The sequence below is a fragment of the Triturus cristatus genome, chromosome 3_1 (assembly GCF_964204655.1).
Source record: "Triturus cristatus chromosome 3_1, aTriCri1.1, whole genome shotgun sequence".
NCBI classification, from domain to species: domain Eukaryota; kingdom Metazoa; phylum Chordata; class Amphibia; order Caudata; family Salamandridae; genus Triturus; species Triturus cristatus.
In genome coordinates, this window is record NC_140583.1 from 457,920,580 (window position 1) to 457,934,729 (window position 14,150).

The window sequence follows — 14,150 nt, forward strand, 5'->3', positions numbered from 1 at the left end:
ATGCTTTTTTGCTGTTTCTATGTGTGCGGCATTCTGCAGCACACATAGAAGGAGCAAAGAGCCATTTGTTTTTGTGCAGATGTCCCTTACTGCACAACGATCATCCCTGCAACGCAGGCACCCTTGCACCATGGTGGGTCTGCGCCGGTGCTAGGCTGCCTCTTTGTGCCTGCTTGAGTATAGGAATGCTGTCTATTGTAAATACCACGCATTCCTGCATTCCTGCACTTAAAAGATTACGCAGTTCGGCGCAGCAAAATTGCTTTCAGCACCACGCTGTGCCATTTTCTTGTGAATTTGCCCCTTTGTCTCCATTATGTCAAGAAAAAGTTCAAATGCATGCAGTTAGCGTTACCCAGCTAGGCTGGGCTCTACAGGCACAGTATGTCTTAGCCTCTCCTCAATGTAACTGCACTGTTTGGGCCTTACAATGTCACCGCACATCTGCAGTACTTCGCTACGAAGACACAGCCTATCATCTACTCTCTGTAGGACAAATAGAGGGGACACCTCATTCCAGCTGGCAATTCTAGCCTAATGCGATTGATACATGGGACTAAATCAAGTGCCATCTCCACTTCACACTTTTATGGGTATAAAAGACACGTCTCTATGGAATGTTATGGACCAATATGCAACACATATCTTTTACATTAGTGGTATCTTCCGTTCCAACATCATTGTTTGCTCAATGTAGCTTTCGGTCCTTATTAGCAAATCTTCATGTATTAATAGTTGATGACATTCACTCTGTAATATCATTTCAATTACAAAACATGGTTCTTTCGACTCATATGATCTTTTCAATAAAGGTAGGCATGTTTTCAGTGCTAATATTTCGTGTTGTGGGTTGGGTCCAGCTATGTTTATTTCTATATTGTGCAAAGGTCTGTAAAATGCAGTGGTGTGGTATTATATCCTCCTCCAGCAAAGGTTGTGGTGTTCCTTTTTGGCTAAAAGCTAATTTAATTCCTACGTGTCTTGATAAAACGAATATGTTTTTTGTTGTTCTAACACAGAAAGACTTTCAGAGAAGACATTCTGAGATGAAGATACCGCTTCTCTTGAAAACTGAGTTTCAGACTCATTTTACTGGTCTGCTTGGTTCTGTCTATAATGCTGTCAATTCAGTAGCTACTGTTAATTTCTTTAAAATGCTAGGTGCAGGATTGTTGACTGCCTTCATTTTCCTACTCACCAGCTACAATCTTGTTCAGTGGTCATGGTAATCATGATACTAATATAATGAAACTGATGCTGGTACCAATCTGAGCAGAGCTGGCATCATGCTATTGCTTTCTACTTGGGATTAGAGTTGCTTTCCAGGCTGGATGTGCAATGAACTTTGAGCTATCTCAGACTTTTACCTGCGCTAAGACCTTTATTTCAATGCTGCATTTTGACACGATAGTTCTAATCATTCATTCCATTCGAACAATCAGTGAGAATTGATCCACCATTTGTTCTGTGGTGCTTCGCAAATTCCCATCATCACGTCTTCTGCTTATGAAACACTGTTGCCGCTACCTTATGCCCCACTAACTCATGATATGCCTTCAACGTCTCCTTATTCGCTGGTCTCTGGCTTGTTGGCTTCTATTGTGTCATCGATGATTTGCTCATTTGCAGCTAATATGATGCCCTCGTGACACTGTCATTAACTACGATTTTCTGTCACCTTTGATGACTTCATCGATAACTGCACCTCCTGTTGTCTCTCCAGCTTTGCCTGATGAACTCCAAGGTTTGTTTTTCATCTTCACTCATACAACTGAATCAACTGTTGGCAATTTTGATTTAGAGGTTCTATGCTTGTCTATTTTACAGAACTCAGTTTAAAAAACACAAGTGTCTCCAGCTGCCGCTGGTACCAATATAGCCAAGCTTTGCTTCCAGCTTGTGCTCCTGATTTTGCACCTTGCTGCATTTTTTAATCAGCCCTAAGACTGCTTTCTCATTGTGCACGAACATATACTGAAATATAAAACGTTTTGATGTGAATACATACAGGGCCGGACTGGGAACCAAAACCGGCCCTGGCAAAGTGCTCGGCTGCCCCCCCCTCCCCCAACGGGGGGTTGGGGGTGCCGCCGAGCACTTTGCAAGGGCCGGTTTTCGGACAATTTTGTTACAGGGCCGATTTTGCAGCTATGCTGCAAAAACGTCCCTGTAACAAAAACGGCCCCCAGGGGCCCAAAACCGGCCCCCAGCGGTGCGGCGCACCGCGGGATTGCCCGGTGCCCGCTACGGCCAGTCCGGCCCTGAATACATATATTTACATATTTACTAGAATGCTTACTATCATTCCATTGGGGTATTGTGTTTTGCTCTACATGCTTACCAAGAGTCCTAGTATTGTGCAATTACTCATTCAACATACGGCCTCAAATGTTATTTATTCATTGGAAATTATTGATTAGTTCATATGCATCATTTATCACAAAGGTATTTTTCTTAAAATAATGTCAAGAAATTATATAAAATGAACCTTGGATCTCTCTTTGGGAGATAGGAGTTTCGGGTTCCAGAAGGTGTAGAGCGGTTCCGGAAGGTGTAGAGCGGTTCCGGAAGGTGTAGAGCGGTTCCAGGAGGTGTAGAGATGTTCCGGAAGGTGTAGAGCGGTTCCAGAAGGTGTAGAGCACAAGTTGTAGAGCAGTTAGTGTACCAATGATGTTACCAGATACATAATACAGCCTCATAGACACAATCTATCCTTGTCCTCAGACATGCAGTGGGCTGGAAAATATAAATGAAGTTCAGGTATGTGACGACAAACATTTAAATATGAGCCCTGGTAAAATGGGAAGCCTTCGGTGCTAATGTGTTTATTAGTTAGTGCTAGAAATGAAAGGAGTCTTCGCAATGTATATATCTTTCTTGTTTTTTTATTTCTACATTGTTCATATATTGCTTCACAAAGAAGCAGTGTCTTTCTTGTATATGCCCACTTTAGGGAAAAGGGTGGTGGCAACTCAAAACGAATAAAAACATTCATGTAGGCTTCTGGCAGGTTTGTTGCATGTCTAACTTGCAGTCAGGGTACACCTCGCCTCTCCTCACTTTTGTGTTACTGGATGTTTTGATTCCTCCTTCTGTATTGTCTCTATCTGTCTAAGTCTGTATTTATATCTGTCTCTGCGCCCCTATCTGTCTCTATCTCTCTCAGTTTCAACCCGTCTCAATCACTAACTTCCTACCTTTATCTGTTGCTATCTCTTTGTTGCCATCTTATATTTTAATTTCTGTGACCCTGTCTGTGTCTATCTCTGTCTCTATGTGTGTCTCTCTGACTGTCTCAAACCATCTGTCACTGTCTGGGGATCTCTGCCTGTCTCTATGTCTTTCAACCTCTAACAGGATCTTTCTATATCTGGCTCTGTGTGTCTCAATAGCTAACTGTCTGTCACTATCTTGTGCTATAGTGTGCATCTTGAGCTCTATCTGTGTCTATATACCTCTCTCTCCTCATGTCTCTATCTGCCTCTGACTGCCTTTGTTTGTCTCTACCTATCTGTCAGTCTCTGCCTATTTGTCTCTATTTTGCTTTGCTTTTTTCTATCCATCACTGGCTCTATCTTCGTCTATGCCTATCTATCTGTGTTTATCTATAGGTGTTTATCTATATGTCTTTATTCTCTGCCTCTATCAGTGACTATTTTCCTGTCTCTGTGTCTATTTCTATATTTATCTCTATCTCGTATCTGTGTTTATTTCTATGTCCCTTAGACTGTCGCCACTTCTCTATTTCTATCTGACTTTGTATGTCCCTATCTGTCCCTATCTCTGTATGACTCTTTACCTTAGTTTTTTATATTTTTCACACTTTAGCTATACGCCTCTCTAAGTCCCTCTATCTACATGTCTCTAACTGTACCAACTATCTCTCTCTCCTTGTCTTCCTGTATGTTTCTGTCTTTATTTATATTCCTCTCCCTGCGCCTCTCAATCTTTCTCGCCTATCTGACTGTCTATACCTATTTTTTATATATCTTTCTTTGTCTCATCTACCTGTTTTCTGTCTCCACCATCTGACCTAGTCAGATGTCACATACTAACAACAGCATTTTAAGTTTACAAAATAATTAGAATAGCGAAGTAACGCCTTGTTGTTTACTGCATTACTTACATTTTTAAAGTCTAATTTTTATTTAGACATCTATATGTTTACTAGATAATAGGAAAGTATTTAAACGAAAAAGCATTTTATTGAGCATTTTTCAAAAATGAAAACACCTACAGATACGGTCTTCTTTTTTCAACATTTAAAATAATTTACACAATTAAACAACATTATAACATTTTAACAACTTCAAACTTTGCTGAACAGCATCTGCAACAAAGACGAAACCTATAAAAAGCTTCTTGGTTGTTAGTTGCACTCTATTAATGACCTTTCATTCTAGGTAGGGCTCGGACTATTAATACCCCTGAAGAGTGTAGGAATTTTCTACATTGCATGTGGGTATCAAGGACCCCCTGTTGAATAATATAATTCCTGGGACAGGGCACTAACACAGTGGAAAATATAGTTCCCAGGCAATGTGAGATTATCAAATCAACAGTATAGTACAGGAAATGAGTTAAACAACAAATAATAAAAAATCACAAGTTTAATTAAGAAAACATATACAGTGACATATTGTTAAAAATACATGATCTAATGTCACCAAAAAGTCTATTTAATATACAACAATGGCAGAAATAGAATCTTCTAATGACATCAATGGATCTATTAAAATACAAAGGTGGCAGAAATGGGTTTCTTCGACGCGCATTTCGGCACGTGAGTGCCTTCGTCAGAAGTAGCCACAATGGTTCCTCTCATTAGTTCATAGACAGGAGAGCAAATGTATATTTTGCTAATAACAATCTTGACCTGTTATTTACCTCATTAGTAACTTTAATATATTAGAGACACTTTAATACTCATATACAGTGCTCGTCAAAATATACACAATAAGTCAATATTTTCTTTCATCTTTTTTAAATTTTCATATACAGATTTTAACTTAACAAAAACAAATCTGAAAGAGAAGTTCCTTCCTTCAGTTCCTTGGCAAAAAGTCCATCCGGCTTTACTTAAGTAGGTCACATTATATTAATATGGAGCATTTATATGTTATAAAGATAATACATAACAGAACATCTTATTGAATTAATCACTATACCATGTTTATATTCCATAGTACGATATTTACTTACTGTATCCTAAGGTTCTTGCCCAGAAGATCACGTCTATACATAATAAGAGATAAGTAAGCATCATGTTTCACATATTTAAATATCATAAAGTTAATATTATCTAGAGCATCCTACTAAGCTAACAATGTTATCATGGTTATACTCCATAGAACAAGATCCTTTTTACGGTACCCTTAAGATTTTAATCAGAGGATTACGTCTACATATAAAATAAGAGACAAGTAAGCATCATGTGTCTCACTTCCATGAATAGGCTCTCTCCATAAATACACTGGTGATTTAGTGGAATAAATAATGAGCAATATAGGGAATCTGGTCTATCTCTGCACGTTTCTATCTAATTTCCCTTTTTTTTCTTTTCTATGCATGTGTTCTAAAGTGTTTGATTATATGTACAGATATCACGCAAATGTTAGACTCTGAAATTTTAATCTGTAAATCTATTAAACTTTAGCAGACAGCAACACATCTTTTCGAGATTCAAATGTAATGAGATTTACTGTCCTATGTTACAGGAATGAGTTCTTAAATACTGTTTTAATTAAATCTTAGGTGTGTTGTGGCTACTCCTGACGAAGGCACTCACGTGCCGAAACGCGCGTCGAAGAAACCCATTTCTGCCACCTTTGTATTTTAATAGATCCATTGATGTCATTAGAAGATTCTATTTCTGCCATTGTTGTATATTAAATAGACTTTTTGGTGATATTAGATCATGTATTTTTAACAATATGTCACTGTATATGTTTTCTTAATTAAACTTGTGATTTTTTATTATTTGTTGTTTAACTCATTTCCTGTACTATACTGTTGATTTGATAATCTCACATTGCCTGGGAATTATATTTTCCACTGTGGGAATTTTCTACATTTCCAAGCTCTTTAAAAGCCATAAGATACAAAAACAAAGCACATGTTAATATCTTTTGGTTGGTAAAAATATAAATACATTTCTTGCAAAGTTGAAACGTTATGCAGTTTTATTTTCATTTCCCCTCTCTGAGCAAATGGGCTTTTTCTTATGATTGAAGGACACCCTTGGGAATTTCAATACCATTACGGATTCTAAGAACTCCAGGCTTTTCCAAAGCAAAACACGGAAGCACTAAGTGCTGGAAATGGCTGTCGAAGGTGTGGAGATGTTGAAATGGCTCCATGTTGAAAAAGGATAATTTCCAATTGTCGTAGTCCAGAAGAATTCCAATTCTATGTGGTGGTATTGTGATCCGGACATCTGGGGTGGTGCCGCAGTGTAGAAATTCGTATTTGTGCCTGTTAATCAAATAAATAGTTTATTATATCCAACAGCAGATCTAAACAGCTTTTGAAATATTTTTTGGCTTATCTCGCAATTCATTGTTGGCGTTTTGCTACTCTTTGAATACCAGAATGTCTTCTGTTGGGCTAAAGGATTTCCCCATGCTCAATTAATGTAGGGTTGAGGTTTCTTTATTATCATTACTTATATCTATTCATCTCTCTTGCCTGTCACCTGGAACACCACCGAGTGACTTTCCAAATGTACGCCAAAAATACCCAAATAAACTTTCGCTGGGAAATAGCACATGTGATCATGTATTCCACTAGATAAAGGAGTACGTGTATGAATGCGGGTTTGTGGAGTGACTGAACCCAACGTCTTACCCTGAGCCTGTGGCCATGGAACATCCTAATTTACCTTACCAAAGGGTAAATACCAGGGAATCATCTTGGATTGTGATGTTTTGTTCATTTTCTAGGTCAACACTATCACTAAAGAGGTCAACTTACAGTCCATTTTATGGAGAATTCTCCCACTCCTCTAAACCAACACCACTTGGACATTTCAAGAGAATTTGTGATCGCACGCCTCAACTATTGCACTGCTATCTACATTGGGCTCCCTAAATATCTCACTGACAGGCTTGAAAGACTACAAATTAGGGTAGCCGTAATACGCTTGAACCTTTTCAAGTGTTACAACATAGCATCATTGCTAAAAGTCCCGCATTGGTTCCTGGTGGAAGAAGTGTTAACGTCAGTGCTTAATTTGTGCCGGTGCTTTCCGGTGCTTAGCACCGGCACTTAATTATTAGGGCCGGGTCTACACGCATCTGCTGGGCACGTCACTTATTGCACGATGTTCGATATATATATTTAATTTACCCTGTACTGTACGGTGCAGCCGCAGCTTGTTTTTCACGTCTAGGTCTCCGCTCTCCCGAGTGAGTCACGGACCAGTGCTTAACAATGCAACTTGCGGCTGTGACTCTTCTCAGTCACTGTGACTTAGCCTTAGCCTGCCCTGAGCTGCGAGCGAGCCCCCAAGTCAAAGGAGATTCAAGATTTTTGGGCTAGATTTTGGTTCGGAATAGGTGGGGTGGGCTATGCTGCAGGCAGCGTGCGCAGATATTTTTTACGTTGCCACGCCCCAGGGCCCCGCATAACCACCGTAGCAGCGCAGCTCAGCACAAATCATCCTCGTTCGTTTAGCCCCCACGCCACCCTGCCCGACGACGACGTGGTTGAGCCTGAGGGAAGGGGCAGGACAGCGGCAGCCTGAGCCTGAGCCTAGGCAGGCATCAGTCAGCCAGAATTGTCTGGTACTAGCGTAGCGTACAGGTCGCCTAATAAGTTAATAAAGACTGAAGGCAGTCACAGTGTGGGACTAGTGCAGCCAGTGTGTGTCCCTGACGGCCCACCACGAGTAAAGGTAAGAAGTTAATCACTTAGTACTTAGAGTAGTAGCCAACTAGCGATGTGATGTCTTACATGCCATGCCATGCCAAAACCAACGCTGTTTTATTTTTTCGGACTCGGAGCATGGTGGCACGGACTGTCCGTCCGGTCGTCGGATCACCGTGGTGGTGGTAGGCAGCTTGCCTCCGGCACAAGATTCGATTATCAGTTCTGTGTGCAGGCCTGGTTCTAGCGGGTGGGCCAGGCCCACCCAAACATGAGCCTGGCCGACCCAAACAGGAGCCTTGGCCCTCGCAGTGAGGCTTGAAGGTTGGCTCGCAACGCCATTGGGCTCAAAGTGCTTCAAACCCTACCGCCACCCCCCCCGGTTCATGTGTGTCAGCCGGGGCCAAGACAGGCTCCCGGGTGCACACACACACAGACAGTTTGAGAATATCGTGGCGGCACCCGAGTACTTCACAGGTCTTTAAAAGACCATTGACATGTTAACAAGGCTTTGTTTATTTTTTCACCCCTTCATCTCCACATGGCGAAAGGGACAAATCCTTTCTTTGACAAGGGTAACCTTTGCCTACTGTCCTGCTGCGTGGATATTTCTTTTTCTATGCAGCGCAGGAGAAAATACGTTTGTTTTTTCCTATTCACCTTTCCTGACTCCTGCAGCTGCTTATCACATCAGGCTGTGACACAAAGTTTGACTAATGGAGTAGGTAAGAGAATGTGTCACAATTTGTTTTTATTTTTAAAATCTACGCAGGCCCAGCAGGACACATACTTCGTGTGTGCTTCAAATAAACAGTTTTTATCATTATCATGGCCGATGCAGGAAAATAAGACAATATAAAATGCCCAGATAACTCTGGTGATTAATGATCCTGCTGGAGAGCAATCATTTGTCTGTTAGTAGTTTTTAAATGCAGATTAACTGTATTTTATGTGGATAGCTCAGTGGGTTACTGCCTTTGTCATAGAGATCCTTGCGTGATCATCCCTTGCAGTTCAGAAGTTACAATCCTAACATAGGACAGTGACCAATGAACTGTTATCAAAGAGCTGCATACAAACATGAATGGTATGAATGGTATAGTTAGAACTTCACTGTTTTTGTTTTGTGATATAGTTAGAACTTCCCCAGTCTTTCATTATTCTAATGTTGCTAAAATGAGTATGTTTGGGCAGATATACATTTTTGTCAGTAAAGCTGACCCCCATGGAATACTCTTTAAATCCTAAGGTTGTGTATCCCCAGACCAAACCCTCTTAAAATATACTGCCCACCAGTATGGATGACATGTCATTCCTACACCTTGTAATCCTCATTGGCTTATGTGACATTCCCTGTAGACTGATTTACATACTTGTATGATTCATTGTCTCTATATAATGTGTGCGTGGTCTAAAGTACTGATACACACTACACTGGTATGAGTAGCGCTATACAAGAAATAAAATGCATATGGGAGAGGGGCTACGTAAAGATGAGGGGCACTGTTGGGGGCTGGCAGTGAGGGAACCCGAAGAGGGGGTAGTAGGAGGGGCTATGGAGCGATGAGGGGCACTTTTGAAGGGTAAACAGGTAGAAAGGTGCCTTCAAGGGATTTGTTTAGTAAATAATTTGTATAATTTCGATTCTTAATTAAAGGTAGGGCAGTTATATACCTACAAATTTATTAATTATCACTTTTTCAATACTTAAATCAGCTTAGTTTGTCAGAATCAGGATTGAATAAGGTGTGAGTGAATCATCACATATTAACCTGAATACAATAAATTCAATAAACCAAAAGGAGGAGAAACAAGAGGGTGTATATATAAAAAGTGAATTTATATTTCTAGTTCAAAAAAGGGTACTTCAAATTACAACAATTAAAATACAGTGAAAGGAAATATTTCAATATTTGATGCCTTCACTTTCAAATTGATCCAACACTTTTTCACAACAATATATAGCCATTTCTCTGGAAAACAGTGTGATTGCTATATTCAATGTTTTAAGTTTGAAGGTGCTTTTACTAATGGTTTTACCGGGAAAAATGAAAGTGGAGCCCGATATGGGGCTGGGGCCCAAGGTCAGCTGGGAGATAAGGTGCACTGGAGAGGAGTAGTGTTAATCAAGCCTGTATGGGAGTGCGTTGCATAGTACGGGAAGAGGGATTCACCCTGAAGGCTCGCACAGAGGGAGCCTGATACTCCCACCTCAGAAACCTCCTCTTCCCATCAAAGGAACATTACATGGAAAAAACACTTTTTGAGAGTGATAATATTTAGAAAGAGATTTGGAAAAGAGTGCGTTTTACTAGGCCTTGTAAGACTAAGGGGAGATAAAGGAGGGCCCTGAAGCAGGCCTGGCTAGACATATAGGCAACAAATCGAGCCAGTGTGGCCCACCCAAATGCACCCTTGGCCCACCCAAATAAAAATTCCTGGAGCCGGGTCTGTCTGTGCGTGATGATCATTAATTCAGATTAACTAATTGCAAGTAGTAGCTGCCGCACAGCACACCCGCCGGCCTAAGGTCATCTCGATGGGCACCGCGGATAGCCTAGGGCCTTCCGGCGCCGCAGTACTGGAAGTAAGTTTAAAAGGCAAGGCAGGCCCTGCCCGCCCAGGCCAGCCCCTGGCTCTCTGAGACTCTGACTTGACTTGCCCAAACATGGCGCGCACCCGCGCACAAATTAATTAAACATAGTTTGGCTTCACTTTCTCAGTGTGGCCACCCCGTCTCAGGAAGTGCTGGTCTCATGTCTCACTGTCATTCAACAAATGGCTGGGTACCGCACTACCACCACCGGGTAATTAATTTGGGCATGCATGCTCCGAGTAACCCCGAGCCTTGCCTAAAATATAGGCAAGAGGCGGCATACATTCGCTCTTCCTCCCATCAGCAAATCACTTAATCTTCTCCCTGTGCCTGAATGTGTCCTGCAACGTAACCGGTGCTCATGTATAGCGCAAAGTGCTCCAATTCCTTCGGGTCGAGATTGCGCTATATAAATCTGCATTAAAATTAAAACAATAAAATAAACTGGCTCAGGCTTCGCTTTTTAAAGTTGAAACCAGTTCTTGTACACGCACGACGCACGCACCGATTCCCTCTTCCTTCCATCATGCCAGGCCGGGTACAATTATGTATGCAAGCAAGTCAAGAAGGCAGGTACTAAATCGTGAACTAACTGTTAATGGTCTACTGTCGGACTGTAAAATAACACTGTCACTCCGTCCGAATTTTGGAGCCGTCACTCACTGACAAATCTTGATTGGAATCTTGGCATGCACTCCAAAAGAATTTTTATTAAAGAGGAGTACTTTGGGCTCACTCAGTCACTCGCCCAAATGCTTGGCGGGCTGGCCTGGAAACATCGGCATCCTGTAATACCAGCCCTCCTCTCCATATTCCTAGTACTGTACAGTACTGCATTCTGCATATATATTCAATCCAGATTGAGATTCATTCATCAGGCTCACTGGCTCAGGCTTTTTTAAAGTTGAAACCAGTTCTTGTGCATGTACGACGCCCACACCGACTCCCTCTTCCTTCCATCAGACCAGGGGTACAATTATGTATGCAAGACAGTTACTAAAAAATCATGAACTGATGATGGTCTACTGTCGGACTGTAAAATAACCCTCCGTCCGAATTTCTGAGGCGTCACTGACACATTTTGACTGGAATTGAGCGCATGGCATGCGCTCCAAAATTATTTTATTAAAGAGGAGTTTGGGCTCACTCACCCGCTGGCCAGCCTGGCAGAATCCTATAATACCCAGGCCCAGCCCTCCTGACTGGCCATATTCCCAGTACTGCATACTCCAGTTTGAATCATCAGGGTCACTGGCAGTGGCTCAGGCTTTAAAGTTGAAACCTTTCGCACACACGACGACGCACGCACCGGCAGTCCGTTCTAAAAGCACTTCTTGCAACAAAGGTTTGCAAGCATGCGACTCAGCATGGATGGAATATCTATGATTTTACAACACAGACACAGTACTTACAGGCAGCCAGGAGAATGCACTCTGTGGCTACATCTCTGTCTTTGCAGTGGAGCTCATAGCCTCTATTGACCAGCTGCAGGCCATACTCCAGTACATGCTCACTTCACGCCCACAGACCGCAGTTCAGGTGTCACGAGACCTAAGCAAGCAGAGGCTAAATAGTGGGGCCAAATTACATCAATTTGAGGCATTAATGGCAATTGTGCAGCACAATTTGCAACAATTAAAAAGTGCATTAAAAGACATTTTCACCAACCAACTGCTACAAAAATAAATCTCCCTCTGGCTCTGTCCGATCTGTAGAAATGCAAATCCTAAATTGCCTATCACTGCTGAAGCACATTAATGCAATCTGCTGCCTCTGGCCTGTGCCTATGAACAATTGAATAACTGAACAGAAAGCCTTGGGATGGGAAGAAATGTATTATCTGACTAGATCAGTCAGTCTACTGATCAGGTTTCCTTTTCAGAATGGTGTTTCCACCACATCATAAGTTCACAGACGCGACACGTCACGCCGGCATCCTGGGCCAGTGCCATAATCCTGTCTCGCTGCTTTAGATGGCACAGACAGGAAATTAGAACTTCTAACTGTGGGTGATGAAAATGCGTGATCATCCCTTGCTGAAATTCCGATCGATCGGGTATTACATCTGACTTTTAGCAGGGCCAGTTCAGGATGTGGGTGGAGCCAATAGAGTTCTTCAGTAAAAAACCTCGGGGTGTTTCTCGAACAGGCCCTCACCTTGAAAAAACACGTGTCATACACTGTAAGCTCATGCTTCCACATCCTAAGTCTACTGAGGAAAGCACTTCCCTATCTCCCTGATTCCATTAGAAAGACTCTCACTCAGACTCTAGTGATGAGTAAATTAGATTATTGCAATGCTCTCCTAATAGCAGCCAACGAGTCTTTATTGGACCGCCTGCAGGTAATACAGAACATAGCTGCACGTTTGATCTTAAACGCCCCAAACAGATCTGCTTCTCGTCCCCTCCTCCATCAACTACACTGTCTCCCTATACGTCTCCGCATAAAATTTAAGATCTGTTGCCTCACCCACAAAGCTATTTGGAGAAAAATCCCTCCTTATCTAGCAGAGAAAGTTCACTCCTATACCCCCATCCGATCCCTCCGCTCTAGCTCCCAGTCACTCCTTCAAATCCCTAAGATTAAGAAAGCACGCACAGGAGGGAAATGCTTTTCCTATCAGGCCCCCCGTATTTGGAACCAGCTTCCGCTGGCCCTAAGACAATGCCCCGACTACTGGAAATTTAGGAAGGCTCTCAAAACCGTCTTGTTCCCAGCCTGAGTACCTCTTATATCTCCACTGCCGTATCTGAGCGCTGAGATACCCCCCCGGGGGCTGATTCACCGCGCTTTATAAATAACAAATCAAATCGAGTGGGTGGAGCCAGTGGAGGAAAGGGGTGGAGCCGAAGAAAAGTAGGTGTGGCCTCCAACAAACATTTGAGCACCTGCACTTCATATTTTACAAATTAAGCACTGGTTAACGTTGGGGTTCCTCTGTATAGTTCAGAAAGCTCACTGGGTGAAAGTACCACATTCATAATACACTATACCCCATTACATATCACCAAGGAATATATACTCTAAGACCACACACCGCATAACCCAATGCACCTTTGTGCGTGCACCTCAGAGTTGAACCAAATTACATGCAATTTAGAAAACTGTTTATAATTGAGGTCTTCAAACTCACCTACAACTGAGCTACACATAAAAAGTGGGTAGCCATTAAAACTTCGGACAAGGTTCCACCTTACCATTAGACTCTAATACACTATCGCATGATGGACTCACCCAAGACCCTGAGCATTCTGTACTTGTAGCACTGAAAAAAATGTGTGCACCAATATTTTGCTAAGTGTACATAAGATAGGCAAGTTCTTCAAAAGAATGCCATATCAGCATTCTACAGCTTAACCGGTGATTAATATTGGAAATTGGAATTTAATTTTGCAACTTGATATTATTTGCATTATATTTAAATTTCTGCTTCACGATTAAAAAACGTTGACTTCCTCTGCCCAAATATATAGCAGTTATGAACAATGCAAAATGGACATAAGAATTGCTCTGTAGAGCAGTCAATGAGTTTTATATATGATTCAGCATCTGTGTATGTGTTTTTAATATTTATATATTTTAGGATATATTTCATAGTAGAATATGGAGGTCCCAGCTTTTTAGGCCTGCTTTCGTATGAAATTGATTGTATGTTTTTTTACCCTTCATTTAATGACTGTAAGAA

At 41.7% G+C, this 14,150-nt stretch overlaps 1 protein-coding gene across 2 annotated transcripts in view; it reads right to left on the reverse strand.

Moving 5' to 3' along the window:
• Nucleotides 1-2,869: 2,869 nt before the first annotated feature.
• Nucleotides 2,870-14,150, reverse strand: part of FSD2 (fibronectin type III and SPRY domain containing 2) — a 674,971-nt gene continuing 663,690 nt past the window's right edge. Inside the window, exons 13-14 of one of the 2 annotated variants that reach the window (XR_014978815.1) lie at nucleotides 5,799-6,474; nucleotides 2,870-4,791 (exon numbers count right to left, since the gene is read on the reverse strand). Coding sequence is in view for 1 of the 2 variants with exons in the window: in XM_085644270.1 (XP_085500396.1) it covers nucleotides 6,222-6,474 (253 nt within the window). In the remaining variant the exon portion in view is untranslated. Of the gene's footprint in view, nucleotides 6,475-14,150 lie in introns of both variants that reach the window. The other variant, XM_085644270.1, reaches the window with a different exon arrangement.